The following is a 27,992-nucleotide window of genomic DNA, read 5'->3' on the forward strand; positions in this document are numbered from 1 at the left end:
CAAGTTTATTTTGTTTCACACTTTTTTTCTTTTTCTTTTTCTTCTCTTCTTCCTCCTCCCTTCCTCTTTTCCTCCTCCACCTCCTCCCTCATCATCCTTTTTCTCAAGTGAAATCAACTTAAGCCATGGTGCAATGGATGTTTATCTTACCAGACTTGGATCTGTTGCTAATAATCGGAACTTTTCATGCAGATACATTCTTTTTTTTTAAGGTTGTCTTTTTTTGTCAACCTGAATATATTATTTATAGATTTCTTCAGTTTGGGTTTGGGGGTAATTTTGATTTGTTTTCTCCTTTTTGTTCTTTGAAAACAAAGATGTCATTGACAAATCCTGCAGGTAAAAAGAGCCTCTGGGATGTTATGTCTGTATGCAAGATAAGGTTTGAAGATCCCATCTACCCTGAGATCAGGGGTGTGAAAAACCTGAGAAATGTCCTCAGTCATCCACTTCCCAAGCTTTGACAAAACCCTGATGGATATCAAATCCAGGTCCCCGATGTGAGAGGGGAAAATCTTGACTAGAGGCCAGTGAGCTCCTTCCACATCTTTAATAGTGTAATGCAACACATTCTGTTGTGGTCATGCAATTCTGTGAACAGATGGGATATCTCAGAAAACTACAGACTTCAACATAAGTTAGGGACCACCTTGACAGACAGCCTTGATTTTTTTTTAAAGCGGAAAAAAGATAGCAAGAAATGTTTCAACATTTTTTGCTCTGAAAGTGTTAATGGGTTACCAATGCGTACTGCAAAGCTTCCTAAAGTGGCAAAACGACCACGTGCTGCACGGTTATCCTGGGGGAATTTTAGCCAAATTTTTCTGCTTTTTATCAACTTGTGTGCAACACCACGGACATTCCTCAGTTTAAATTTCTGGTGCACGTCATAAAGGGACGTACGGTCTCGAACTGTGCTCACTTTAGTGACAATATAAGCCGTTGTTTGCTAAAAATCCAGTATTCCATCAACATGCACCAACGCGAAAGCTGAGAGACTTTGATCGTGCCAGAGCTATGGCATGGCTGCAGGATGGAGTTGGAGCCCGAGAAGTTGCCAGAAGGCTTGCAATGTCACACTCTGTCATTGTCCGCTTGAGGCAGCGCCATCGAGCCACTGGATCAGTCCAAGAACGCCCACAAGCAGGTCGACCAAAGAAGACCACTCAGAGTGTTTGCAAGTGGTCCTTAACTTCTGTTGAAGTCTGTAGTTTATTGAGCTCTTTCATGTCTTACCAACAATAGTTTAGCTAGCTGTGTTTCTGATGTAGTAGGCCTATGTTTCTTATGTTAATTTAAAAAAGCATGTTATGTTATGTTGCTGTTATTGTGCTGTTGCTAAGCTGTGACATAGCTACCAAACCAGGTTAGTTTGAATTTCTTGTCTTTAATGTTTTATACGTCATTCCAGATGAGAGAAGAAATGTTTTAGAAGCACTTGACAGTTTATTTATGCACTTAATACTAATACATGGAATTGTTTTGTTGATTTACTTTCTATAAACTATAATGAAATGTCAGTCCCAATATTCTGAGCCAACTTACTGCTTTGGGGGTTTGTTTTTATAAAGGAGTTCAGCATACCATTAGTGTGAGTCTTGATCCTCCTTGATCGCTGATGTGAGCCTCCTAAATTCTGTTGAAATTAAACCTCTGTTCAACTGGCTGTATTCTCTATTTGAATTTTTAAGATAAGACTGTTATATTTATTGCTACTACACAATTTAAAAAATGAATACTGATAATGATGTACATAGTAAAAATGTTTTTCCGAGTGGGTGAAGGTAAAAGCTGTGATGTGGAGAATGTGTGTGAAGTTGTCCCCTCGCCCTCTCTTTTTTATCCTAACTTTTCACTGTCCATCTAATTTTATCTATCTTGTTCTTTTCCTTCCCCTCCCTGCTCCTTTTTTCCTCCATCCATCTTCCTTTTCTCTCTTTTTTCCCTGTCTGAGCGTCTCACATCATATATATCTTCATATATTGTATTCTCTCTCTCTCTCTCTCTCTTTCTCTCTCTCTCTCTCTCTTTCTCTCTCTCTCTCTCTCTCTCTCTCTCTCTCTCTCACACACACACCACACACACACACACACACACACACACACACACACACACAAGGGGGCTCTCATGGTCCAGAGGTTACAGTGTTCGCCTCTCATTCAATAGGTTCAGAGTTCAAAACCTGCCACTGACAGCGATGGAAAAATGTTCTTTTGATCTCTAAATGTTTCTTTTCACCCCCTTTCCTGCTCTCTTACCATGATCTGTCATCTGCTTTCCTTCCGTCTCCACTTTCTGCCCCTACCTATCCCCCCTTTGCTCCCTCCTCTGGGCTCCTGACTCTTTCTGCAGCCTTTCTACTTACTGCTACTCCTTGGCTCCTTTTTTATCTTACTGCCCACTGTCTTTCAGCCACACCCGTGATCTTTGGGTAAGATCTAACACCTAGCCATCTCGGATGAGGGCGAAAAATCTCGAAGGTCCCATTTGCAAATTTTGTACGTTAAAGTTCCCTTGGTGGTACAAAATCGATAAGAAAGGGTAGGCGTCTGCCGCTACCTGGGCAAAATTCAAAATTAATTCTACAAACTGTCCCGCACGCTCATGTAACTGTATGCAGTTGCTAGCACCGTAAAACACTTAGCAAGACCAAAACAACAATACATGTATTGTATTTGTATACACATGATGTGTACACATGCACATAAGATCTACACCTAGCCTTCTCGGACAAGGGAGAAAAAACTCAGATGTCCCGTGTGCAAGTTGTGCACGTTAAAGGTCCCTTTGTGGTCTAAAATGGATAAGAGTATGCTTCGGCCGCTACCTGGGCAAAATTCAAAATTTCCTAGCAACTGAAAAGGTTTAATGTGTCCCGCGCACTCATATGACCTTATGCAATTGCGAGCGCCGTAAAACACTTACTAAAAAAAATAATAATAACATCAGAAGATAAGAGGTATTACAATTACAAAAGATTAGAGGTGTTACAATTACAAAAGATTAGAGGTGTTACAATTACAAAAGATTAGAGGTGTTACAATTACAAAAGATTAGAGGTGTTACAATTACAAAAGATTAAAGGTGTTACAAACGAGTAACAAAAACAAAAAGGAGAGAAAACAACGAGAGATGTTTTGATGGGAAAGAAGGAGCAAAACACACATGAGCATCCGCCAACCACCCAATCGTGAGGCCTCTATTGGTGGTTTATGTTGTGACTTCGTTGTAATTGACATGAACGTTTGAACCTGATAGTGATAAAGCCGGTGGTTGGAGGGTGCCACTTTCGTGCTTTACTTCTTCTTTACTTTCCCTCTGTTGTTTCTACCTACCAATCTTGTTCCGTTTCCTAACTCTGAGTGGTGGTTTTGGTGCTGATGCCATTCTGTTTACTCATTCTAAGCTGAGAGAATGAATGATTGATATGTTACAATTATAATATTATGGTGGCTTGTGGGGAATGGTGTTGTTCGTTCAAAGTGAATCAAAGTCCCCCTCCCCCTAACCAATTTTGAACTTTTGTTTTTAAATAGAATTATATTAAAAATGTAAGATTAAGAGCCTCCTGGGCGTGTATCTTATTAATGGATAAAGTATGGGTGAATATTGGCAGGTGCTTTGGTGTGGTTTGCTCCTCCTTTCCTATTAAAAAAAAATTATCATCTTTATCTCCCCTCCCTCTTTTTTTTTGTGTATGTTACTCTCGTGTAACACCTCTAATCTTCGGCACTTATTATATTATGACCTTATTGTGTTCCAAGTGACGTAAAACTCTTACTAAAACAATAATGGATAACGTAAAGAGTGATACAACATGTGTATTGAACAGGAAAAGCTGAGAAAGATGACAAAAATTGGCACATCAAATTTGTTGTCACTTTATAATTGTTATATATAAGCAAGTCTGCCGTAATTGTAGGACAACCATGTTAGATAAATGAAGTGTAGACTACTATCTTGTGTTTCCATTTCCATTGTCTACGCAGAAACCTGGGCATTACTTGGGAAGACATGGTTACAAATATGTCTGTCCTTAAAACAATTGGTTCTCTCAGCTTGCACACCCTACTCTACCAGCATCGGCTTCGATGGATCGGCCACGTACATTAATTGTACATCGCATGAATGATGGACGCATTCCCAAAGACATTCTGTGCTGTGAACTGGCCGCAAGACATCGTCGCTTAGGACGCCTGCCAATGCTGCTCTAGAAAGATGTTTGAAAGGGCGACTTGAAGACACCAAATACAGATGCAGACCACTGGGAAGCGTTTGCTGCGGATCGTGGAGTAAGGAAGGGCATCATGTGCCAAGGAGTACGCCTCGGCGAAATGACAAGAAAAGAGCAGGAAATTGACAGAAAAAGTCGCAGAAAAGAGAGGCAGCAAAATCAAGCCTTCGACCCGACGTCAGCCTTCATCTGCTACACTTGTCTGGCAGAAACTATTATGCTCGAATCGGACTTTTGAGCCACTCCAGACGATGTTCTCGACAGGAGTAATGTACAAGCGCAGTCTTACTCTCCCGTACTACTAGACGACTGTTATCTTGTGCACTACGAGGGTGCCATGTTGAGGTCAGTGCATCGATCACAAAACAGTGTCTGCTCTCCCCTCCTCTGAGGTGTCGTCAAATTTTGTTGGCAGGCTGATACAAACAATAACCTCTGACGTTGTAAAAAGAGTTGGTATTTGATCTCTCTTGGTCCTCAAAATTTGCCCTTTTTCCAATTCATTCCCCAAGAAGAAGGCTTTTCTTTTTTGATGATGTTCGGACGGGTGATTAAGGGGTGCTAATGGAAGGGTCTACTAGACTCTTTTTTTTTCTCTCTGTTTTATCTGCCACTGTCTGTCCGTCTTGCTTTTTCCAAGTCTTGAGTGTGTACTCTCTCTCTCTCTCTCTCTCTCTCTCTCTCTCTCTCTCTCTCTCGCATGTTTTCCGTTTTTATTTATTTTGTTTGTTCTTTTTTGGGGGGACCGGGGCGTACGTTTGTCCTGCCCCAAACAGCTGTGATTGGTGAACATGACAGTACTTTATTTTACCATTGTATTATCTGGGAAAAAAGCATAATACGTTATTGACAAACATGTAGATCTATAAGGTCTTTCTTAACTCGGGACGAATTTCTTTTTCTTTTTTTTTTTTCATAGACTTATCAATTCAATGAGAAGGCTCTAAAATTGCCTTTTATTTTTAGCTTCTTAGATATACTTATGGTTCTGTCAACTGCCAGCCATCAATATTAAAAATATGAAACGAAGTAACTTTCCCTTGTGTGATCAGGGTTCACACCAACAATTGCATTGTTGCCTTCTCATGTCCACTACCGGGTATTGGGCCTGTCACCAATTTTGAGTCTGTAGGCATCTTCTGGAATTAAACACAGGCCAAACAGTGTGCAACACAGATATCTTATGTATAAACACAATTATAGGCGCTGACAAAGGATACTTAGACGTTGGGGACAATGACAAGGTCTTCAGTGAAAAGCCAAAGAATGCGAATCTTTTTACGAACCAAAAAACAAACAAACCGAAGTTAGACTAGAATCAGAGTTGTTCCCCGTGGGAGTTTGTTTTTAAATTTCTTCCCCATTTCCTGTTTCTTCATCGCTGGCAATACCTTGGTAGTACATTTTAGTTTCGGTTTCTAGTTGGCAGGATTGCATAGCTGTGACAGAACAAGGAGGATAGCTGTTATTTTTTTCAGAGCAAATGCGTGTGCGTGTGTCTCTGGGATCGTCCTCGAATATATTCGGCTTACTCATCCTATTTTCATCATGTCATGAGATTTTCAATACAATGTGATGTACTATGATAGATAGGCCTACCATCATAACAACGTCAACATCATTGAATTTGTCATTTGAATATTTGAACTTGAACTTCACTTGATCTAATCTAGATCTAGAATCTAGATCTAGATTTAGATCTGCTCCTCATCAACTCAACTGACTCTACAGTTGTATTGCTTTTCAAATTGACTTTGATTTCTGTAAATTCAGTCAGTGTAAGTGGGCTAGATATGTAGCCTATTGTAGCTCTGGCTGTGGATTTTGACTTTCCTTCATCTTTTCGTGTTCAAGTCAGATCTTGATCAAGAAATCTAGGCTATCTAGATACTAGATCTAGATCTAGAGTATAGATATCTAGATCTAGAATCTAGATGTAGATTGATATTCATATTTTGAACAGGAGAAGCTTTTCTTCCTCATGATCATATTAATTAATAAAATCATAGAAACAAACTAAAACTTAATACAATATCCTCATTGTAATTTACATACACACGCCTTCCGCTGAAGATAATGGATAGTGAATTGAAAAGGACACAACACAGTTGTCATAATTCCAGTTTAGATCTTTTCAATGAAAGTCTAGTGGGGACATCTTATGATGATGTCCAAGACAGTTGCCACGTTCAAGAACAGAGCCACCTGCTGGATGAGGCAAATATAACAAGGGAAAGTAGTTCAAGTGAATCCAGCAGCAATGCAACAGCAACAAAGGCAAAGAAAGTGTATTCTCATATTGGTCAATACTCCAAATCAAGTGTCATTTCGGCAGGCAGTCCCGATATGAAAAGTGAAAGGGAAAAATTTCACCAGACGCAAGAGTGTATTCTTGTTGAGCCATCTGATGAGGAAGATTCTATACAAAATTGCTCTCAACAATCTGCCACGAATAGCAGCAGTGGTTCTTGTGAAGAGTGTGATAGTTATTTAAATATGACTAAGCATTCGACTCACAGTGACAAAAGTAAAGAGAATAAACAAGTGAGTCCACATGATGATAAAGATGCACAAGATAGTGATAGTTCTATGGTTGAAGGCCCAAATAGAGAAACACCACCAGCAGAGAAACCAACAGAATTGAACGCCCATTGGAGTAGCGATAAATTAGATTTGATTTGCCCCTTTTGTGATGCTCGTGAAGAAAGTTTGTATCGCTTGGAGTTCCATGTCTCTACCATGCATCCCGATACTGATGTACAAATGGAAACGGGTGCATTCTGTGAAAACTTGCATGAGTTGGATGGTGCCACAGTGACAGATATTCAGACACTGTCCTGTCCATTATGTGACCTTGAAGTTGATAGTGAAATCGCACTTGGAGCTCACTTGAAGATACTGCATGGGGACATTCTCGATGATGGAGCCAGTATGTCGTGTCCCCTTTGTGACTTCACAAGCCGGAAGGAAGATGGTAAGTCTGCTTTATTTTTTTTAAAATCTGTCTCCCTGAATCAAGGGACACACTGAAATGAAACAATTCTCCTTCCTTCATCAGTTTTTCTTTCGGGATCAAATTGTGTTTACTAACATTGGATATCAGTTATTATCATTTTAAGGATAAAACTGACTACTGTGTTATGTACATGGGAAAGACACTTGACACAAATTTTCCTGACTTCACCCAGGTGGGAATGGGTACCTGGCTATAGACAGCGAAAGATCTTGTCAGTTTGTTAGAAGTGTTTGAAGGCGTGAAATCTGCAGCTTGCACTGTATGCTTTCCAGGAAGCCCAGAAAGTTTCGGAGTGTTTTTGGGTCTGCTGGGGTAATAAAGGTTGTATAGCTCATAGAGCATTATACTGTACATGCACATATATCGTCGGCCTGGTGATAAAACCGACTAACCCACAAAATATCCCCAAAAAATTTATTGGCCTTATCGATAGTAAATTGTCCATTTCATATGCTCACTCAAAGACAGATCATCTGAATTTTGTCTAGAAATGTCTTTAAAACATTAGAAATAAAACCGTATAACCTGGCACCCATCGGATTTTAGCCAGATAATGCCGACTATCCCACCTGCGAGGGACGGAATGAGGGTTGGCTGTTTTTATCGCGCTAACAATGAGGGGCCACTTGCTACGTTACCGACTAACCCCGGCTTCGACTCCTCTCCGGACTTCATTAGATTCAGTTCTGTAATAGTCTGGAATTTGCTCACAAAACCGTGGGAGCTCTCCAAAAAGGAATATTTGTGTAATATTTCTTGTTGGTTTCATTGGGGAGTTATATAGATCTGGTTGTTTCCTCTTTTTTCTTCGTTTTAATACTGCTGATAATGTTATTAATGACTAAAACTCCCCACTGTTCCCACAGAACTGTTTATCTCTTGACAATTCCGGTATTTGAAATGCGTCTTTATGGATTTTTTTTTATATGAAACTATGTTTTCTGTCCACGTGTTTTTCTTTGTCTTTGTACTCGAAATTCACCAATTGTAAAGGCATTTTCCCCTATTCGGACTACTGTCTCTTCTCCTAATAATTTTTCCTTCACAATTGAATGGACAAAGTAGATAGCATTTCCTCCTTTACTAACTCACTCAGAAAAAAAAATTGTGGGACCTGTCCAGCACACGGTCTGCCCCCAACGATCGTTGTTTTTTAAAGGGCTTTTTCTTTATTTTTTCATTTGCTGTGTTTATTGGAGTCATTACGTTCTGAAACATTGTTCGACTTTCTTTGAAAGTTCATTTCGTTTGTGTTTTGAGTAGATTATTTTCTCAGTGTCATAACCTAATGCTTTATCTTTATATCAAACCTTAGCTTACATAACGCTATAACATTCAATAAGATGATGCCACTTTTGCTGCGTCACCTCTGACCCTCAGCGCAGTGGAAAGTGATCAACATGACCAGGCTAATGTCACATCAGCTGATAATACAACAGTTATGTCACCTTTGATCTCTGCGAAAAGGACACGGCATGAAAACGATTGGAAGGGTAACAAAAGGAAGAGGTTGAAAGAACTGGGGATGCCTCTACCCATGTCAAGGCACGAAGCGAGCAGGATGTGAACTTGACGTCCTTTGCAGTTGTAAACTGGTTGGCACAAAATGCAATGACATAACTGGTCACTCTCTTGGAAAGAAAAGAGAGCCTACGTATATGCCACGATAAACATGATAGACAAAAAGAGATCTTACCCAGCAAGGGAAAACCCAAGGAGAAATTACAGCCTTCAATACCACTTACAAGAGTCAATGGTCAAAGAACACCTGTTTGTAAAATAATCTTCAAGAGCACCACAGGCCTGACCCACTGGTTTATTTAAAGTGTCTTCTCCGAAAAAATCCCCCCCCCCTAGAACACATCATGCCCACCATGAGAGAGCCAAGGATGATAAGTTGTTCCATAAAGAGGTATTTTTTGACAAACTTTCGAAGATATCCTCCTGTCTACAGATGACAATCCAGAAAACGTCAGATCTGCATCAAGTATACATGGAGAACTTTGCAGAGAGGGTGAAAGCCACATTTCATTGAGTTATCAAGTGTTCTGCCAAAAGTTCAAGAAAAACAATTTGGGTTTACTTTCAACCAAGAAAGACTAGTGCCTTGTTGTAGCCATAGGACACAGAGTGAGACAGACATGCTCTTCTATCGTCGAGAAAACTCAATAAAGTAGTAGTTGTCAAGCCACGCACTTTGGAGAAAGTTGGCGCATTCTTTGGTACTCACAAAGTCTTTTTGTACAATGATATATCATTAAGTAACCAACTTTTCCCAAACCATTGTTGAGGTAGCAGAGCTTTTGTGTGGCTTTCTGCTTTCATTTCTTTCTTAGTATTACTTTTTTCCAGGCCTTTGAATGGCCACCCAGTGCCAATAGTACCGTGTCAGACACGGTTATAAATTCTAAAGGCCTACTGCTGCTGCTGCTGCTACTACTGTTGTTTTTGTTGTTGTTGTAATTGTTGTTTTTGTAGTTGTTGCTGTAGGTACTCTCCCTTACCCTTCCAACCCCCTGTTCTTCTACTTTAAATGTAATTAATATACCCATTGCTGTGTTCTGCTTCCTCTACTTCTATTAGAGGTTCAACTTTGTGACTGCTGTTTTTGGCCGAATTGACTCCGTAGCACTGAAATGGCAGCAGCTGATAGTATGTTGGTAGCAATAATATAGTCCTCCTCCTCTTCCTTCTTCTTCTTCTTACTCTTCCTCCTCCTTCTTTTTCCTCCTCCTCCTCCTCCTCCTCCTCCTCCTCCTCCTCCTCCTCCTCCTCCTCCTCCTCCTCCTCCTCCTCTTCCTCCTCCTTCTTCCCTTCTTCTTCTTCTTCTACAAAAGATCTTGACGATTGAAGCAAGTGATCAAATACGTTACCCGTCAAGTGTGACTTGGCTGCACTAAACCAAACTCAAGGCCAGCAGTGGCTTCCTGATAAAACCGGTCAACCCACAAAATTGAGGGTTGGTCGGTTTTATCCAGGAAAATTTGAGCGACATAACCGTCTAACCCACACAGTTTCATTAAAAGCAATTTTTAAAGGAAAAAAAGGTCTACACATTTTCGGTAAAGTGTTTATATAGGTGTTTAAAGCATTGATTTATCGTTAGACGCCTTTGTTTTGAAATAAAACAGTTTTTTTCCTTCTCCTGTAAAATTTACCTCGAGGGGGTTAGTCGGTTTTATCACAAGGCCGACGATATGTTTGTATTGTGTTTTCTCACATAAACACACACACACATGCATGCACGCATGGGCACTCACATACTCATGAAACCAAAGAAGGACCCAGAAAAAATGACCAAAAAACCCACAGTTGATGGGAATCATGCTCTTGCCTCAACATGCTTTTTATTTTTTTTACTCTATTTTTTTTTAGATCTACGCAGGCACATGCAGGGTCACCACAATGATACAACTTACTTTGGTGTGAGTTGTAGTAGTGATGCCACAGAATCTTCTAGCCATGAGCCCGCCTGCCCTATTTGCAGTCAAGTTTTTGGGGATACAGACCTTCTGACGTCTCATGTGGAAAGTCATTTTGGGACCACATACCAGTCAGGTAACAAAATATAATGTGAGAAAGAATTTTGTTATATACTTCTCGCTGTAAAGTTTAGGAAACAATTTTCTTCTTACTCTTCTTGTTTCATCTTTAGATAGACATCCCAGTCTTCAATGTGAAGGCTGCTGTTTGCTGCAATTCTTTCATGCTCTTGAACAGTTTTGGGGCTCCTTATCTAATGTTGGGTCAATACTACCTCCTGAGTGCTTCATGCTTTGGGCAGGCTTGGAAAAAAAAGGGTAACTGGTAATTCAGGGGGTGCGATGGCGGAGCGGTTAGTGCGCTTGTCTCCGAAGCGAAAAGTCCGGGTTCGAGCCTCGGTTCGGACACAGATTTTTTTAGCCCCCTCCTGCCCACCCAGCAGTAATGGGTACCTGACTTTGAGTTGGGGAAGTAAAGGCGGAATGGAAAGGAACAGGCCACCCTACCACAATATGCCGAAGGCCGAGGAAGTTGTCTTACTAACAAGGCAATCCCCAATGTCCGGATCGGATGCGGGAACAACTTTACTTTACTTTTTACTCATAATTTTGTATGTTCTAAAAATTATGTTTTTATCTGATGATTTTAAGTCATGATGAGTTAAGTATGAAGTATGTTGCACATGTTTGTATAACAAGTTTTTGGAGGATTTGTGTTGAATGTTGTTAGAAATATATAGTTTTAAAAGTTAGTTTACTTTGTAAAAAGAAGTTCCACTGTTACTGGTCTCACAAACCCAGTTGTAGCTTAAAAGTCATAACAATAAAGCTTATTGTGTATGTAATGCCATTCATGATGCAAATAGTTATATGTGTGTGCCAACTCCATGTTTTTCTTTTTCTTTTTTCTCCATTTTGTTTGTTAATGAAGGAGCCCATTCCAGTGCATGTTCTTCAAGTTTTAATGAACCATACCAGTCTAAGCCAATGGACAATGTCCTAAAGGATCACCAACCATCTGAGAATGTGAAGGTAAGATGAAAGCTTTTCTTGCCCTTTCTTTGGAAATGCTTCTGACAAACTGGATTTCCGATTTTGGGCAACAAAAGATCCAAAGTGGCACAGACCATTATGGATGGATGGTAGCTTCCGCAATGGTGTGGACCATTTATATCTGAATGGCATTCATTGTTTTGTCTTCATGGCTATAAAAGAAAATAAATGTTGATTAGTTTGTAAGAACTCTTGACATTTATTATTACAGTTGTTACCACTGCTTTTTTTTTTTTGCCTCTAGATCTACATGATGAGTCCTGGGATGCAGATCTGGAATCAGTTGAAAAAAATTTTTTTACGACGTCCAAACATAATACATGCTAGTAAAATGCAATTTCATGACAATCAGATCTCTGCCCGTTCTCATTAACTCTTTCACTACTGAGGCCCATTCCAGGATAAAATCATAGGAAGCACATAAGCTTTATTTATAAAAGTAAATAAATTGTAGCTTATAGATAGGGAAAATTAAGTATGTTATATTTTTGTATATTATTATTATGTTGGAAATTGGAATACTAATGGTTACATTGAAATGTTTAAAATGTCCAATCCAACATTTGAGAGATATTTTTGCTGACAGTGTTTATATTGGATTCACTCACCATGGATCTCTGGATTTATTTCTCTCCTCTCCAATAGGTCTACTATTGTGGTCTAAAGGAAGCTCATTTCTAATCATATAGAGATGACTTTATTTTGCTATGAGATGACTCTTTGTTTTGAGAGTTTGATTCCCTCCAGGGAAAGTTGTTTTATCCTGTACCTCCTGTTTTCTGGGATATTGCAGCCCATTCAGTCTCAGTTAGTCTGGAGAGGCATGTTCAGGCAAACCCCCTTCCCTTGCTTCTGCTAAATTGTGTTGATGAAGGTGTGAAACATCACCAGTTATTTATTGAAGGGCGCCGTCATTTGTGTGTTCTTCTTTTTTATTATTATTCTTTTCTTTTCTTTTTTTTTCTTTTTTTCTTTTTGATTTCTTTTAGAAAGCAGGCCTACCTGCAAAGAAAGCAAAAGTTCAAGGAAAGTGTGCTTTTGATAAACAATATGAACAAAATCTGGAGCGAGCAGTGGCCCGAGGAGAAGTGTCAGTGGGCGAGTACCACGAGCAGCGGGGCAGGGCAGCCCGCAGAGGGGCCGACCATGTGGATGATGGCCAGACGAGAGTTCAAGGTAGGCTCCCCCTCTCTCTCTCTCTCTCTCTCTCTCTCTCTCTCTCTAACCAGGCATCTGTCTGGTTGTTACTGATCATTTGTTTCTCACCATGCTACTACTATAATATCTCTTTTTTAATTTAGACCCTTGGCCTACCTCTGGTTTTTATGTTCAATGCCCTATAACATTCATCTTGCATTTGCATACATGGCTGAGCAGATGGTTGGCTGGTGTGGTTTGCTCCTTCCTTCCTGTAAAACATCTATTATCCTTATCTGTCCTCCTTTTTTGTGTTTGTTATTCTCTTGTAACACCTCTATTCTTTGGAACTTATATGGCCTTTTTGTGTTGCAAGTGCCATAAAACTCTTACTACAACCTAAAACATGCTTTGCTGATCTGGTTCATTGTTTGCCAGGAGTCATCCAGAGGCTGCACCAGCTGTTCAACTCTCAGGCTCGTCTCGGACAGGAAGTGCGGCTTTGTTCTCCTACGGACCACTTTGCTGGGTCTTATGGGGACAAAGGCTGGGGGTGTGGCTACAGAAATTTTCAAATGATGCTATCGTGTCTTTTACGGAACCCCAATTATGCCGAAAAAATATTTCCAGGTAAGCCATCGCCTTTGGAATAGAAAACACTACTAACAGTAACAGTAGTTTGTGCTTTTTTTTTCTGGTTGAAACTTTGAAAAAATAAATTTGATTTCTGGAGGACAACTCTCAAAGACAGGTACCTGTGTTATCACAATACATATGTAGGTCATAACTATGTATGGATTTCAGGACCATCTCTACCCCTTTGCTTTCCGGGGATGTGCGTTCTTACCGTCAGCGCTGATTTTCAGTTATTAAGCTCGTTAGCCAGGACAGAAGTCTCATCAGGGCCCAATCATGACACCTATTCAGATCCCTGCTCCGCGATAGTGTCACCTTCCTCATCTTCATATTCCTCAATATACCCATAATTTTGGAGAATTTGCATATTTAAGTCAAATACTGAAAGTTGCTGCCTTTTTACGCTCATTTTGGTGTTTATGTTTTGCAGGAGCACTCTTTTGTCTGCAAGATTAGACCTGTGTTTATCGATCGCTTGCAAGCCTAGCAGTAAAGTAATACCAAGAAATTTGGTACAGATATGCTCATTTTTTATTCCCGAATGAAAATCCAGGCTGTGCTTGTGGCTAGATCTCCATACAAATTAATTAGAGCTAGGTGATAAGCGGGACGTACTTGTAATGTCTTATAGACAACCAAGAATAAAGATTTTTGCCAACTTCTGTGATGTCCATGGTACAGCACAAAGCCAATAACATCACATTTTCATGTTGTACAATGTTAAAAGGCAACGAAGAGGTCTGCATTATTACATTGTTTTCTAAAAAAAAATGTATTATTTTATTTCTTTGTTGACTCTTGTGTGAAAATTTTTAATGATTTTCTAGTTCAACTTCTTTGTGAGTATGTGAGACTCATTTCAGCAGATAAGTTTATTTTGATATATTTGACAGATGGACAAAGGGATATTCCATCAATACCAAGGATCCAAGAAATGATTGAGTCTGCTTGGAAAAAAGGGTTCGACCTCCAAGGCTGTCAACAACTAAAAGGTCGACTTTCCAACACTCGCAAATGGATTGGTGCAACGGAAATTGTGGCTCTATTGTCTTCCCTTAGGATCAAGTATGTAGTATTCATTGAAAAGTTGAATGCCCAATTTGCTGTATTATCACATATTATTTACTGCTTCAATGTTTTTTGTTTGTTGTTGTTCTTGTTGTTCTTCTTTTTCTTCTTGTTCTTCTTCTTCTTCTACTTCTTCTTCATCTTCTTCTTCTTCTTCTTCTTCTTCTTCTTCTTCTTCTTCTTCTTCTTCTTCTACTTCCTTTTCCTCCTCCTCCTCCTCCTTCTTCTTCGTCTTCTCTTGCACATTCTCCTTTCTTCCTCATAGCTGAATCTCCATTCTATTGCAAATTTCTTTGATGATTCATGTCTGTTTCCTCTACTTCTTTTTATTGTTTTTTTTTCAAAATGTGGTTGCCATTGTGCTAATTTGCCGTAAAATACAACTCTACAAAGAGAGCAACAGAATGATACTAATGAGACTGTTAATTATCTTGATGGAGTTGAAGTTATTGCATTTTCTTGGATGTTTGGGGTTTTTTAAAATTCCACCCCTCCCTGCCCCTTCTATTGCTGTTTCAGATGTCATCTCGCTGATTTTCATGCTCCTTCAGCTCCTGATGGAACACATCCTCGTCTCCTGGAATGGATTTGTGATTATTTCAGTGAGAGGAGTGGGTTCAAACCTCCACTTTATCTACAACATCAAGGTAACTTCTTTGAAACTGTCTTGTGAATGATATTTAGGAATATTCCAGTAATAGATATCCTTTAGACAATCCCTCATCAATTCAAAACAGATTTCTTTTTATTTTCTTTTTTTTTTTGCTGGTCCATTAGAAAAAGTTCTGTACATCATTCAGGTTGGGTTTTTTTTTTTTGTTTTTTTTTAGATAAATGAAAGTTCAAGTGTACAAGCTGCTTCCTGTGCATTCATGCCAGAGAGGCTTTCAAATAGAGTGGTTTCTGATGAAGAACCTGGTTTGTAGGAACATTACTCAGATTCTGTTGATTAGCCTCCATATCACTACCTCAGTGCTTTCTTGTCCTATCTCCGTTTTTAATAACAGTGAAAACAGTTCATAACAAAGAGTGAACTTAAGAAGAAGTCACATTTTCAACGTCTAAAAAAATGGAGATAGGAAAAAAAAGCACCGAGGTCACGATATGGTGGAATCGGACACATAGTTAAAGGTGACCCTGACACCCAAGGGAAGATTTTTTTTAAAAGTATATTTATTGTTTCTGCAAGCTCCAGGATAGGTGGGCTGATGCAGTGTTTACTCATATATATGGATTTTACAATATTGTACCGATTCTCAAAATAAGGATGACAATCGTCGTAACCTCAAATACTGTGTTCAGTGTCTTTGGTATTTGAACAAAAACCTGGTCTTGTCTATTTTATATTTCTCAAGACATGCAAAGATGCATTTTGAAAGAGTGCCCAACTATATCTGAATATCCAAGTACTGCTTTCTAGGCTTGCAAAGGTTTGAGTGTGTGTGTTTGGTTACATTGCTCTCCTGGCTGCAACGAGAAGGCCGGTAAAAGAGCCGAGTGGGTGGAATTTTCACCTCTCTTTTTATCACACACTGTGCAAGTACTACTACCCATGACTCAACAAAACATATTGCTTCTTTCAAAGCTAGGACAGTCACTGCAATCTCAAACTCTGCATTCTACTTCTTTTATATATTAACAGAAATCGACTCTTTTCTTATTGTTTTTTAAGGCTAGCAAAAATGCGTAAAGCCCCGGTTACACGCAACGATAAATAGTATCAGATTCGTCGTTATGAGAGAACTGTCCGTTTTATCGAACTGTGTAGTCTGTTTACACGTTCCAATCTATTGTCCAGTTTTCTATCGATTGAGGAGATTCCTCGTCATAAAGCCACCATGTCTCTTTGCGATGACAGCAATTTGCCTGCACTCTATGTGAAGGTTTCGAGCTCTGGACCTAATGAATGAAAAGCAAACACTTCCTCTAGATCACAGAAGCCCCTCTCCCCCTCCACCCTTCCCCTGTACATTTTGATATAACAGAACAGTGTCTTTAGAAAAGGGTGGCCATACTGTAGGCCTACTTTGTTGTGTGCAGAATCAGAAGCTTTGACTTGACTGCTGATGTGCAACGCACCGAGTGACCTTGATGCACAGCTTCACAATTGACAATCAACTAAATAATAATAAAATTGCTAAAATATAAATAATAACGCACCAAATCAGGTTCATCGCGAGCAACTTTGCTTATTTTGAGACGCTGATTCCGAATATGAAATCAGTTTTTACATACGGTAATTATTAAAAAGATTTTGAGTCCTGAGTTTAATTCTGCGCAGCGGCAAATTTCAAAGTGAATCTACGTCACAGCGCGTCTCCCTCAAATCTGAATGTGACGGCACGGAAAATATCAAGCAGCGCTTGATTTCTCGACCAAGTCTCCAATCCATCGTTCAATCGTCCAAATTTTGTACAATTTTGCGGTTACACCGAACGATTTATCATATGATCGCTAAATCGTCCTGTTTTTGTACAATTTATCGTTACGTGCAACCGGGCCTTAAGACAATTATCGAGGGGGCTGTGTGTACATTTGTGTTTGTTTTTCATCCCTTGATTGCTCTGCTGTTCTTGCAGCAATGATAAAGCTAGTTAAAGAGCCAAGTGAATGAACATCAACTCTCTCATTATGGAACTTCGTTCAGTGACTTTCCATGGCTAAATAAAATTATTTTGTATCTCCCCTGGTACTACTGGGAAGAATAAAATCTCTTTGGTTACTTACAAAGTCGCGGGCTCTCGTGGCCTTGAGGTTAAGGTGTTCACCTCTTATTCAAAGGTCCCGGGGTTTGAAAAAGAGCGACGGAAAAGTTTTCTTCTCTAAAATTGTCTCCTTTCACCTTCTTTCCTGCTCTCTCGCAATGTTCTGTCGTCTGCTTTCGTTTCCAATTTCTGTCCCCAACCCCCTCACTCCCTTTGCCCCCTCCTCAGGGCTCCTTGCTCTTCTGCAGCCTTTCTACTGCTACTCCTTGGCTCCTTCTTACTGCTGTCTTTCAGACACAACCCTGATCTTCTGGTAGGAAAGATTTACACCTAGCCTTCTCGGACAAAGGCGAAAAATCTCGGAGGTCCCATGTGCAAGTTGCGCACGCTAAAGATTCCATGGGGGTTTAAAATGGATAAGAATAGGCTTCAGCCGCCACCCAAGCAAAATTCAAATTTCCTATCAACTGAAAATCAAAATGTTTGCTGTGTCCGCATGCTCATGTGACCTTATGCAGTTGCGAGCGCCGTAAAACACTTACCAAAAAAAAAAAAGAATTAAATAAACTTACAAAGTCAGCATTTATGTTCTATTTCAGGTGCAATTTGGATCAAAATATGCCTGAGAATGCAAGATTAACATATATTGATTTCAATTTTAGATAAGACAATCTAGTGTCAAGTGCTCTTTTTACTTCCAACAGGTCATAGTCGCACCGTTGTGGGAGTGGAGAAAGAGAAAGGAGCGGTCAAGTTGCTGCTCTTTGACCCCGGCACACCCTCGGAGCAAATGGCAGCCGTCGCTCAGACCCCAATGACCTGGAAGCAGATGAAAACGTTCCGGCGCTCACTCCTTGGCTTCAAGTCCAGACAGTATCAGGTGGTGGCTGTGACGGGTTTGCTTTCTGAATCTGAGTGTCAGGTAAGTTTTTGTTCTTTCAGATGTGTTGCGACATCGTTGAATCAGACACTTGTCAGTTTTTAGACATTTGGAGTGATTGGTATAATCTTAACTCACTTCAGACGGTTCACACAACAGATGCGTGACCCCCGCGACGGTTCCCACAAGCCCTGCGTGACCAACTTTGAAATTTTTTGTTCACTCTACAAATCACGCATGGATCGCGTGGCCTGCCTCATACCCTTGTTTGGCCAAGCCTGAGCTACTTAGACTTCGTTTTGTATCTCTGGGGTCCGTAGGTTTTAAGTTATTGAAGGTGAAGGGACCCCAACTGGGGTTAAACTGACCGGAACTCGCGCTTTGTTTTTTTCTATACAGCTGATAGTAATCCGACAGTCGCGTCATAGTAGTAGTAACGGTCGAAGAAGTCGCATGAACAAGAATCACATAATTTCTCCGTTTTCGATACTTCTGTACGTTTTACTAGTTCTTGTGTCTCAGAATATGATATGTTTAATAGTTAGGATCCTGGATATATGTACCCGAACACGGCCAGAGTCGTAGTTCTAGGGCTAGATCTAGCACTAGTACTGGTGTTGTTGTTCGCGCAATGAAATCACAATGTCGTGGCGTACATGTCTCATGTAATTTAGTGTATGGGTCTGAATCAACGCACAGATCTGCTTTTATATTTTCACCAAACACTCACACATGCATACAAATCAAAACAGAACACTTTGAACTTTTATTTTTGTTGTTGTTATGAATTTCATTCTGCCTGTCACGTCTGGAAATTTTCGGTAAATCAAATTCATGCCAATTTTTGAAAAATCATACAAATTAAAGTATTAGACTTAGACAACTTTAGTTTTGTGTATTAGCTTAAGCTTGAATGTTATTTTACTGTGTCAAAAAATAATTACAATACGGTAATTTTGAGAGTTGTGGTGATTTATTGAAATACTCCCAAAAACACCAGTCTTCAACGCTTGTGACTGGTGAAAGAGTTAGTGAGTTAAAGCCTGTTCAATTGCTTTGCTTTAGATGAAAAAAAATATATCCTACTATCTTGAATAGAATGGGAGGGGGAGGGGGGGACCTTTGTGTCCGAGGTAAAATTAGCAAAAAATATGGTCTTCAAAATTTGGAGGCTTCTAAAGCTTGAATGTCCAAGGAAACTGCAAATTGTCCAGTAAAATCCCAAGAGAAATATTTTTATTGAATTATGTTGAAATAAGGTGGTTTGCCCTCCCCGCCAAATATCCAGTAAAAATTGCTCATGGGGCAGAAAAATGGTAGATTCGTCGATTTCATAATTTTTGACGAACATCTGTTTTCACCTCAATGCTACATAAATTTGGTTTAAGATGAGGAAATTTTTACTGATTTGTTAGGTGTAAGATGTGATGTTTTCCAAACTTTCAATGTTGAAAACTCATTTTCAGAGCTATATATGTAAGAATATAGAGACATACACCATCATTTTTTCCTTTAAAATTCACATTAGTGTGCTTGTCATTTTCAACATTTTTAAAATGTGTTATTGTAGTTTTTATTTTAAAATAAAATTATAAACTTTTTTTTCTTAGGAATTAAAAAAAAAAACATTACTAGACGAGGTTATCAAAATTTAAAGGGAAGAACCAAGTCTCATTAAATTTCGATTTTCAGCTACTGAATTTTTTGCTTCATATTTATTGCTTTCCATTTTTTCTTTTTTGTTTTCCTTTTCAGCAAAGCAAAATTCTGAAATCGGAAAGAGTTGTTTGAAGTGAACTTTACATCACCATTTGTAGCTGAAAGCCAAGCATTCCAGGAAAAGAAACAGACCCTCCAATTTTTCACTCTTCGTAATATGTACTTTTTGGATACCGTGGAATCATGTGTAATATTAAATTTGTGTGAGATTGCTATTTAATTGATCTTTGTCTAAAGACCTTTTTCTAGAGTTATAATCCTTAAAATTGAGAATCTTTACCAATTTATTCAGACTCTTAATTTTTTTAAAATACGTAATATGCTGTACGATTTTCTTTTCTGCATGTTCTTAAAAGTTGTATATATTATATACTGTTATTTTTCTACACATGTGACAAATTCTAAAGAGCAAAATGCAATATAATGGTACTGAACAGTGTCAGTAGTTTAAGGTACTGCAATCAGTGACATTTTGTAGACAACTGTTCTTTCTTAGAGAACAAAGCTGCCAAACAGTATTTATAAAAGATGTTTTTGGGGGACTAAATACAAAATTCCATTCTTGTATTAGAAAATATGTATTCTGTTTTCTAGTATTGCTCCTCACAAACTTGCTAATGCAAAGGAAAAATTATGAACTTTCAAGACTGGATTTGCAAATAATCAGAACAAAGCCCACAAGTGGAATGGAGAGCTCTTTTGTTAAGTGTACTTTGAAGAGTTTGAATCTGTTGAGTGCAAAAAAAGTGTGTGTGAAGGGTTGGGGGGGGGGGGGTTGCTTGGCCAATGCACACCATCTTGAGATTTTTAATAAATTTGTCAGCTGTGCTAAAAGGTTATCACAACTTGTTTTATTTGGGATTAGGATATGCTGAAAAGTTGTCGAGAGAAAAATGAAATAACCAGAGCTGCTGGGTGTACGAGGGTCACATTTGATTTTTGCTAGCGGAGTTGGAGTGGAGATGCGCTGAGAAACCTCAAATAATACATATGTTGAAGGAAACTTGTAATAAAATATGTTTTCAAGAAAAACTTATATTTACTGAAAATAAGCCTCTGAATAGGCTGCAACCTTTGAAATTATTCAAATAAACAAATCAATTAAAGCTTAAGTGCGAATGCATTCTTTCTCTGTGCGTTTTGTGTTGTAATGGTTATAATAAGGACAACTACTTTGTGCAACAGGAAATGGCAAAGAAATAAATGGATGTAGCGAGATTTTGTCTTGATAGGTTTAATTGACTTTGCAGAACAAGAAAACTTTAGTAGCCTTATTCTTCTTCTTCTCGATCGCATCACACTTGAAGTCTGGTATCTGTCATAAATTAGGCCGTCCTGCTCAGTTCATCTGTGGTCTTTATTAGTCTAATCTAGGTGTTTAGAAAACAAACATGGATCTGGAATCCGTTGACATTTAATTTTGGTTGAGATTTTCCAATAAGTAATAAGTGTTATAAGCTGTGTCTCATTATTTATTCATTTCTACAAATTTGAAGATATGTATTATTGAATTGGTTATATATTCATTTGTAGCAATAAGTCTTGTGCCAGTCTGAGTCACAGTAGAATTTTGCAAAGTGCTGCAACTCCTGTGAAAAGCATGTGCAGTTAATATAATGTATAACGCTCAAAATAAAGTTCCCCATGATGTCATTCTTTGCTTTCTGCTTCTCATAGTTAAAAAATTAGTGCATTTATGTTCATTACCATATGATACAGGAGTGTCTTTTGAAGTGAATAAGATTCCCTTTCAACATTCAGCAAAGCTTGTTGTAAAGACAACAGAGTAGTACCAAATGAGACAATCCATTTTAGTTTTAGTAGAGGTTTTACAGCGCTCGCAACTGCATAAGGTCATATGAGCGCCAGAAGATTAGAGCTGTTACAAGAGAGTAACAAACATAAAAAAGATGAAGGGAGATAAGGACGATAGATGTTTGAAAGGAAAGAAGAAGCAAACCACACTAGAGCACCAGCCAACCACCCACAATCCATTTTTCAACAGGTGAGCTTTGTAATGTCCTCCTTGACACGATTGATGTTATTTTACAGAAACACTTTCCCATGGGAGGAAAACACTCAGTAGATGTTCAAACTAAGAATGGCTATTACCATAGCCCACCATAATACCACCTACATCTGTCTGATATGTGAATTGTATCATCTCATACTTCAATTTTCCTTTTTTTTAATTTGGTCGCTTTTAAGGACAAGCAGGCTAACCCAGATTTTGGGGGTTTCCAGAAACCTTGACCTACACCAAAAGCGGGCATCGCCCTACCTATAGGGCAAGTTTGGTTTCATTGGTGTGTATATATTTCTTTGGTTAAAGAGAAAACCCTCCTTGTTTTTTAAAGAAACTGAAGATGGGTAAAAAAAACCTTAAAACTTCGATTTTCTCAAAACAGGATTTTTTTTGGATAGCCCCCTTGTGCTTAAAAACGACCATTTGTGCTAAATGCAATTGCTAACAAACAGGTTTGAGTCAGTTACGTTTACTTCAAAACCAGTCTGTTACAACATAATGACATATTTTCACCCTTGAATTAGAGCTCAAACACAGTGAACCAGTAGTAGTAGCTGACACTGACACGGTTGTTCCATTCCAGCACGGAAAACAGTCTGCGCCGGTTCAAAAACAGGTAACAACACAGTGTTGCACCCAATCCAGTGCCGTCAGTTTTTTGTCTGGGTTTTCTTTTCTTTTTTTTTTGTTGGGAGGTGGTCGGTGTTGGTGAGTAGTCACACAGTGAGAACATGTAGTACAAATCAAACCAATATGGCAGCACACAAGCTGATGCTGTTGTATAGTTTGAAAAGGGAACATGATATCATTAAGCGAAAATACTGGGTTCACAAATTTTATGAAAAGAGGGAAACATGAAGAGTTCCATCGGCGTGTTGATGAAGTTCTCATCGATGAGATGGGTTCATTGTGTTAGAGCTCAACTGTTACTCTCTGTCACCAGTCCCTGATATGGAATGTCCCAGCACGTTCAGTAAAGGATAATGGATAGAGTATAGAGGATGGGATTGCTAAAAAAAACCAAGCCTGTCTAAAGCTGGACTGGTCAGTCACTGCTATCAGTCGCGCCAATAATGTTTTACATCTCATCGAAACAATCCAGACAATTAGGGCGGGTGCTCTGGTGTGGTTTGCTTCTTCTTTCCTATCAACATCTATTGTCTTATCTCCCCTCCTTTTTTGTGTTTGTTACTCTCTTGTAACACCTCTAATCTTCAGCACTTAAATGACACTGTGTTGCAAGTGCAAAACACTTACAAAAACTAAAAAGACAATTAGGAGGCGAGCTGTTTCGACCCTGCCTATCACGGCCAACCTAAGCTGAGAGGGATATAAATAATAATGTCCCAGTCCCGGGCAAACGCATGTCTTCTGCGCCAAGCCACTACATACATCACAGACACCAGAGCGGGTGAGACAAAATACAAATGACATTCTAGTAGACAGCATGTAGGCTACCCATGACGCCAATCGGTATTATGACTGTGTAAAAGTTTTATTCCTATTTACATGATGAAAAACATGAAAACATAATTTGTAAAATCAATAGCTTTTCTTTGTAACTATAACTTTTGTTTTACTTAGTTTGACATAAAATTTATGAAAATTTAAGTGCCAGTGAAACACAGGGAAAGGATGATAATGTACAGAGACAACATCTAGACAATTTCTTTTCTGTACAAAATTTTCTTTCCTTGAGGAATGAACAAGTACTCTTTCAATATATTTCTGCCGCAAAATAAAATCTACCTCACTGATTACCAAATTCATAGCCAGGGCAGAAAATCATTCCTCTATGAAATTACCATATCATCACATTGTGTTTACAGTATCATACACAAGAAGCCACTGGGCTGGCAAAACTTTTCCTGTTTGTCATCTGCTGTAACATCTCGATACAGGAGCCATATAATATACAACCTAGCACGTACATAACAAATTTTTCTTTTATGCATATGTTTTCTATTTTTAAAATGCACATGGTGAAATTCCCACCTAACTGAAAGATTTCTATGTACCACCAATTTTGCGTGCTAGACTTCATACAGTATAACAAAGATAGCTCGAATTCATCAGGGACGCCTTGGTAGTTCAAGGGATCCGTAGTTCGAGAAATATTTTACAAAGATAAAGAAGACTTACAAATTTTTTTTTAAAAACAGACCTCAGGCACAGTTTGACAAATGCGTGATTCAGAGTCTTCTGGGTTCAACCTATCTGTGTTATACTGTATAACAAGTACAGAGCATAGGTTCTGGAACACTCTAAACAAAGAATATACTCATACTGACATTCTTCCTGAACAGTACAAAGGATACACTCAGGCTGACACTGTTCATGAACAAGACAGAAGGTATCGCTGTCCCTTACAAGCTACAGAACAAAAGTAACGTCACACACACATACACACATGCATGTCCCAACCCAAATATGTCCAATACTCAGAGGAAATGCCATTTGTACCAACAGACTATTACATGAAGAACAGCTGTCAGCACTGAGGTCAGAAGACAATAACTGACACAACTGAATAAGAAGAGAAAATAAAGGACAATATGCCCAACTCTTCATTTAATTTAATACCCTCGCAGGAAAACAAAAGTATCCCAAAAAATAGTATTTCTTTCAATCGAGAACAGTTTTCAGTCTTGGTACAAGTGAGGATGAATCTACGTCAAGTACAAAATTATTGGAATCCATCATGATCACATCATCTCAAAAGTTTTCAACTACTGTGAATTCAAATAAAACAATTTACAACTGTGCGTTGAAACAATAGCAATTCTACACCATTGGTGAAATATTTCTTATTCACTAGCCTCATCATCTTTGGCGTGACCCGATGGCCCCAAACACATGAACGAGCACAAATACCTTTACTCCTCTGTGCACCAAACTTGTACCTGAGCGTGTAGCTGTGTTATCAAGCAGTCTATGCACAGGAGCTCAGGAGCTCAGGAGCACAGGCCTGGGATGCTCGTAGAGTGAAACAAGGCCCAGAAATTTAAACACTGAACAAAGTAAAACACTACCATACATGGTGTGGTCCACACACCTGCCAATTCCTTGAGAGTACATTCCCTGAAACCAGTTACGTCTTAGTACCAATCTATTGTACTCAACAATCCCAGACTTCTCTTTCATCGCAATCTTTACTAGTGCAAAAATGCCACACACACACATTCCAAACCACTCACTCTACGGCCGATCTTCAGTCCAATAACCAGTTACTGGCTACTGTCAAGCCGATAGGTAATGTCAGGATGTCTCAAGCAGTATGTGTCAAGAGTTAATTAGTGGTGGACCACAAAATCACGGTCCAGTACTTTAAAAACTTATGAACTAGAAATATACCCAAAAAATGCCAGGGGAAAAAACTGGACAGATCTCAGATCAAGGAATCCACTTTTTCAAATTCAGATTACCATGCATGCCCCGATATAGTTGACTCTACTGTAAAATAAAATAAAATGTTTATTTGCACCCAGTGAAGAATGTAATGCCAGAATTACTTGTCAAAACTAATACACAAAACATCAATACTTATTGCACACAAAACGAACAATGCATAGTTTTCTTATGGGATTTTGTGATAGTGACAGGCAATTCTTGAAATCAATTATTCTAACAATATACTTGCAAATCACCTCAGAAAGCACTCGAGGAAATAATAGTAATGTAGAACATTAAAAATTCACCAAATGTTACATCAAAGTAGGAAAGCTCAGTCAGGAGTAAGTACCAGTTCACACATTCTCCTACAATGTGTTTTGTTTTTGTCAGTTGAGGAAAAATGGCACAGATTATAATGTCCCATTTGATGTGATTTGACAACAAAACTTCAGACACAACACTGTCTAAACTGCACAAAACATCTTTGACTGTCTCAAAGAAGCTGATCCGCACCAAAAAGCAGGAAACTACTCAAGCTACCAATACACTCACCCAAAGTCTCTATCCATTTTATGCACTCTGGACCCTGATGATGATGTTGAAAAACGTGAAGATCCATATTTGCCAGCTGTTTAGACATACTGAGCCCCAATTTATTTTTTTTAACCCCTGGTGTCAGTTGCATGTGCTCAAGAAATATTTTGTCGAAATTCAAATTCTAAATACTGATTTTTTTTAAAGCAAGGAAAGAAACATAATCTAGGTAAAAATTAATTTTTCTTCTCTCCAGAAAAATTTTGCTTTCTTGACTGAGTACATATGGACAGCTAGACGACAATGTACTGTAACAAACGGACACAAAGCTTTCACTACAAGTAGATGGGCTGGGCGTGCAGATGAGACTCCTGTATCTCTCGCACCAGCAGGATTCGGGTCAGCATCTTGTCCATGGTGTGAAGGTCCATGGTTTGAGTCGAGTACCACACAGGGCTGTCGGGAACACACGAGCGCTCAGGCACAGGGTAGAAGATGTCGTGTCGGTTTTTGATGCTCTCCGGACTGGACAAAAAGAAAAGAAAACCTCTTGACAGAACACAGAGAAAAATGTCAATCTTTTCCTTACACTTGAGGCAAACAAGCATTTTCTGCATTGGCTCATTGTTATACGAGTGTACATGCGTGTTCGTGTGGTGCGAATCTGTGTGTGTAAGCGCGTGCACATGCGTAAGCACAAGTATGTGAGAGACAGATCACTAAACTTTATCTTTTAAATTAGTCTTTACATTTAAGTCAGAACCCCCTTAAAATAAATTCAACCTCTGACTCTGAGACAAACCATTTTTCATGCAGACATCACCATATTGTAGTTTCTGGACCCCTCACTCCGAGAACAAATAAGACAAAAAAATATCGCCACTAAATCCAATTTGTAGTCAAATGGAATGAACCAAACACTAATAAAACAAACTGCCCAGCCAAAATTTACCTTTTCCACTTTATAACCCCATTTTAAAAAATAGTTCAATTATTCATACACTTTGTGCTAAACTGTTCAGCATCACAGTAGCAACAGTCATTCAGCTCCCCCTGCCTCTACAATATTGAGGCAGCATAGAGTTCATAAAAAGTGATTTGAAATTTAACAGCAGTATCACAGAAACGTTGCAACTTAATTTTTCAAATCACGGAGGTTCTGATATCCTATGTGTGTGTGTGTGTGCGCGCGCGCGCATCAAACCTTAGCAAATTTCTCCTTAGGGTTGTACTGTAACGCATGATTGGACTCAGAACTATAACAATTTTACTTACCATTTGGAAAGGAAAAACTCATAGAGCTTCACAGGGCACCGTAGAGGGTTGTCAAAGTTTTCTGTCACCTCATAGACGGGTACACCCTCTTTACTTTTCCTAGCAGCCAATCCATCTGTGAACATGGCAAACTAGAAATAGATATCTAATATCTTTTTACTAGAGCAGCATGTCAGAACATTGCGCATCTCACCAACACCAATTTTTTATAAATCAAATGAGGGCAGCAATGTGCTTTCTAAAGGAAGTTCAACTACGTAAAACAATTAACATTTTCAAGGATAGAAAATAAACTAATAGCTATGCATTCAAAAGAAATGAGAATGTTCAAAGATGATTTTTCCATACATATCAGCCAACCTGATAATATCAACTGGCACATAAAACAGCCAAGCAAAATACGCACATATACCAAATAGATTTTCAGGTCCTGAATTTTTTCTTACATGTATATTCTTTGTATTCAAAGCACACACATAGCAAAATTCATAAATAAAAAGATCTCTACATCCTGCTGAGTTCATTAAGTGTCTGCTAGACTACAGGGTGACTGCCAACCCAGCTTCTCAGTTTTCCAGGGGGGGGGCTCATCCATTTTTCAGGGGCACGTTACATAACAATGACAGCATGAGCTCCATTTATATATATGTGTGTATATATATATACATAAAATATACATATATACATTCATTGTGTACACACACACAACTACACACACACATATTTAGGTACATATCCAGTCAACAACATGTCAGTGTGGCACTGTGGTCTCAAGCAACTTAAGTATTTCAGTCTGTTATTTTGTTCTTACTTATTTACATATTCCCCTCATCA

At 38.8% G+C, this 27,992-nt stretch overlaps 2 protein-coding genes across 4 annotated transcripts in view; one reads left to right on the plus strand and one right to left on the minus strand.

Moving 5' to 3' along the window:
* The first annotated feature begins 5,583 nt into the window (after nucleotides 1-5,583).
* LOC101855491 (zinc finger-containing ubiquitin peptidase 1) lies at nucleotides 5,584-21,583 on the plus strand. 2 transcript variants are annotated; one of them, XM_035969826.1, is made up of 10 exons: nucleotides 5,584-5,723; nucleotides 6,308-7,208; nucleotides 10,626-10,808; nucleotides 11,664-11,764; nucleotides 12,775-12,961; nucleotides 13,361-13,552; nucleotides 14,452-14,623; nucleotides 15,146-15,273; nucleotides 18,036-18,253; nucleotides 19,967-21,583. In XM_035969826.1, the coding sequence occupies exons 1-10, from the start codon at nucleotides 5,718-5,720 to the stop codon at nucleotides 20,000-20,002; spliced, it is 2,124 nt and encodes a 707-aa protein (XP_035825719.1). In that variant the 5' UTR covers nucleotides 5,584-5,717; the 3' UTR covers nucleotides 20,003-21,583. The 2 variants fall into 2 exon arrangements, with proteins under 2 accessions (XP_035825719.1, XP_005098648.1); XM_005098591.3 differs by having other exon boundaries at nucleotides 5,585-7,208.
* A 1,849-nt stretch (nucleotides 21,584-23,432) lies between these two features.
* Nucleotides 23,433-27,992, minus strand: part of LOC101855726 — a 37,193-nt gene continuing 32,633 nt past the window's right edge. For both annotated transcript variants that reach the window (XM_005098592.3, XM_005098593.3), the window contains exons 17-18: nucleotides 27,159-27,273; nucleotides 23,433-26,408 (exon numbers count right to left, since the gene is read on the minus strand). In XM_005098592.3, the coding sequence (XP_005098649.1) occupies nucleotides 26,219-26,408; nucleotides 27,159-27,273 (305 nt within the window). In that variant the 3' untranslated portion in view covers nucleotides 23,433-26,218. The remainder of the gene's footprint in view (nucleotides 26,409-27,158; nucleotides 27,274-27,992) is intronic.

Source organism: Aplysia californica, unplaced genomic scaffold, assembly GCF_000002075.1.
Source record: "Aplysia californica isolate F4 #8 unplaced genomic scaffold, AplCal3.0 scaffold00187, whole genome shotgun sequence".
NCBI lineage: Eukaryota > Metazoa > Mollusca > Gastropoda > Aplysiida > Aplysiidae > Aplysia > Aplysia californica.

Excerpts from the sequence above, each read along its gene's own strand:
- LOC101855491 (XM_035969826.1), top strand. Across the intron at positions 10,809-11,663 it reads TGGGACCACATACCAGTCAG|GAGCCCATTCCAGTGCATGT; the intron begins GTAACAAAATAT and ends TTGTTAATGAAG. Across the intron at positions 13,553-14,451 it reads TGCCGAAAAAATATTTCCAG|ATGGACAAAGGGATATTCCA; the intron begins GTAAGCCATCGC and ends TATATTTGACAG.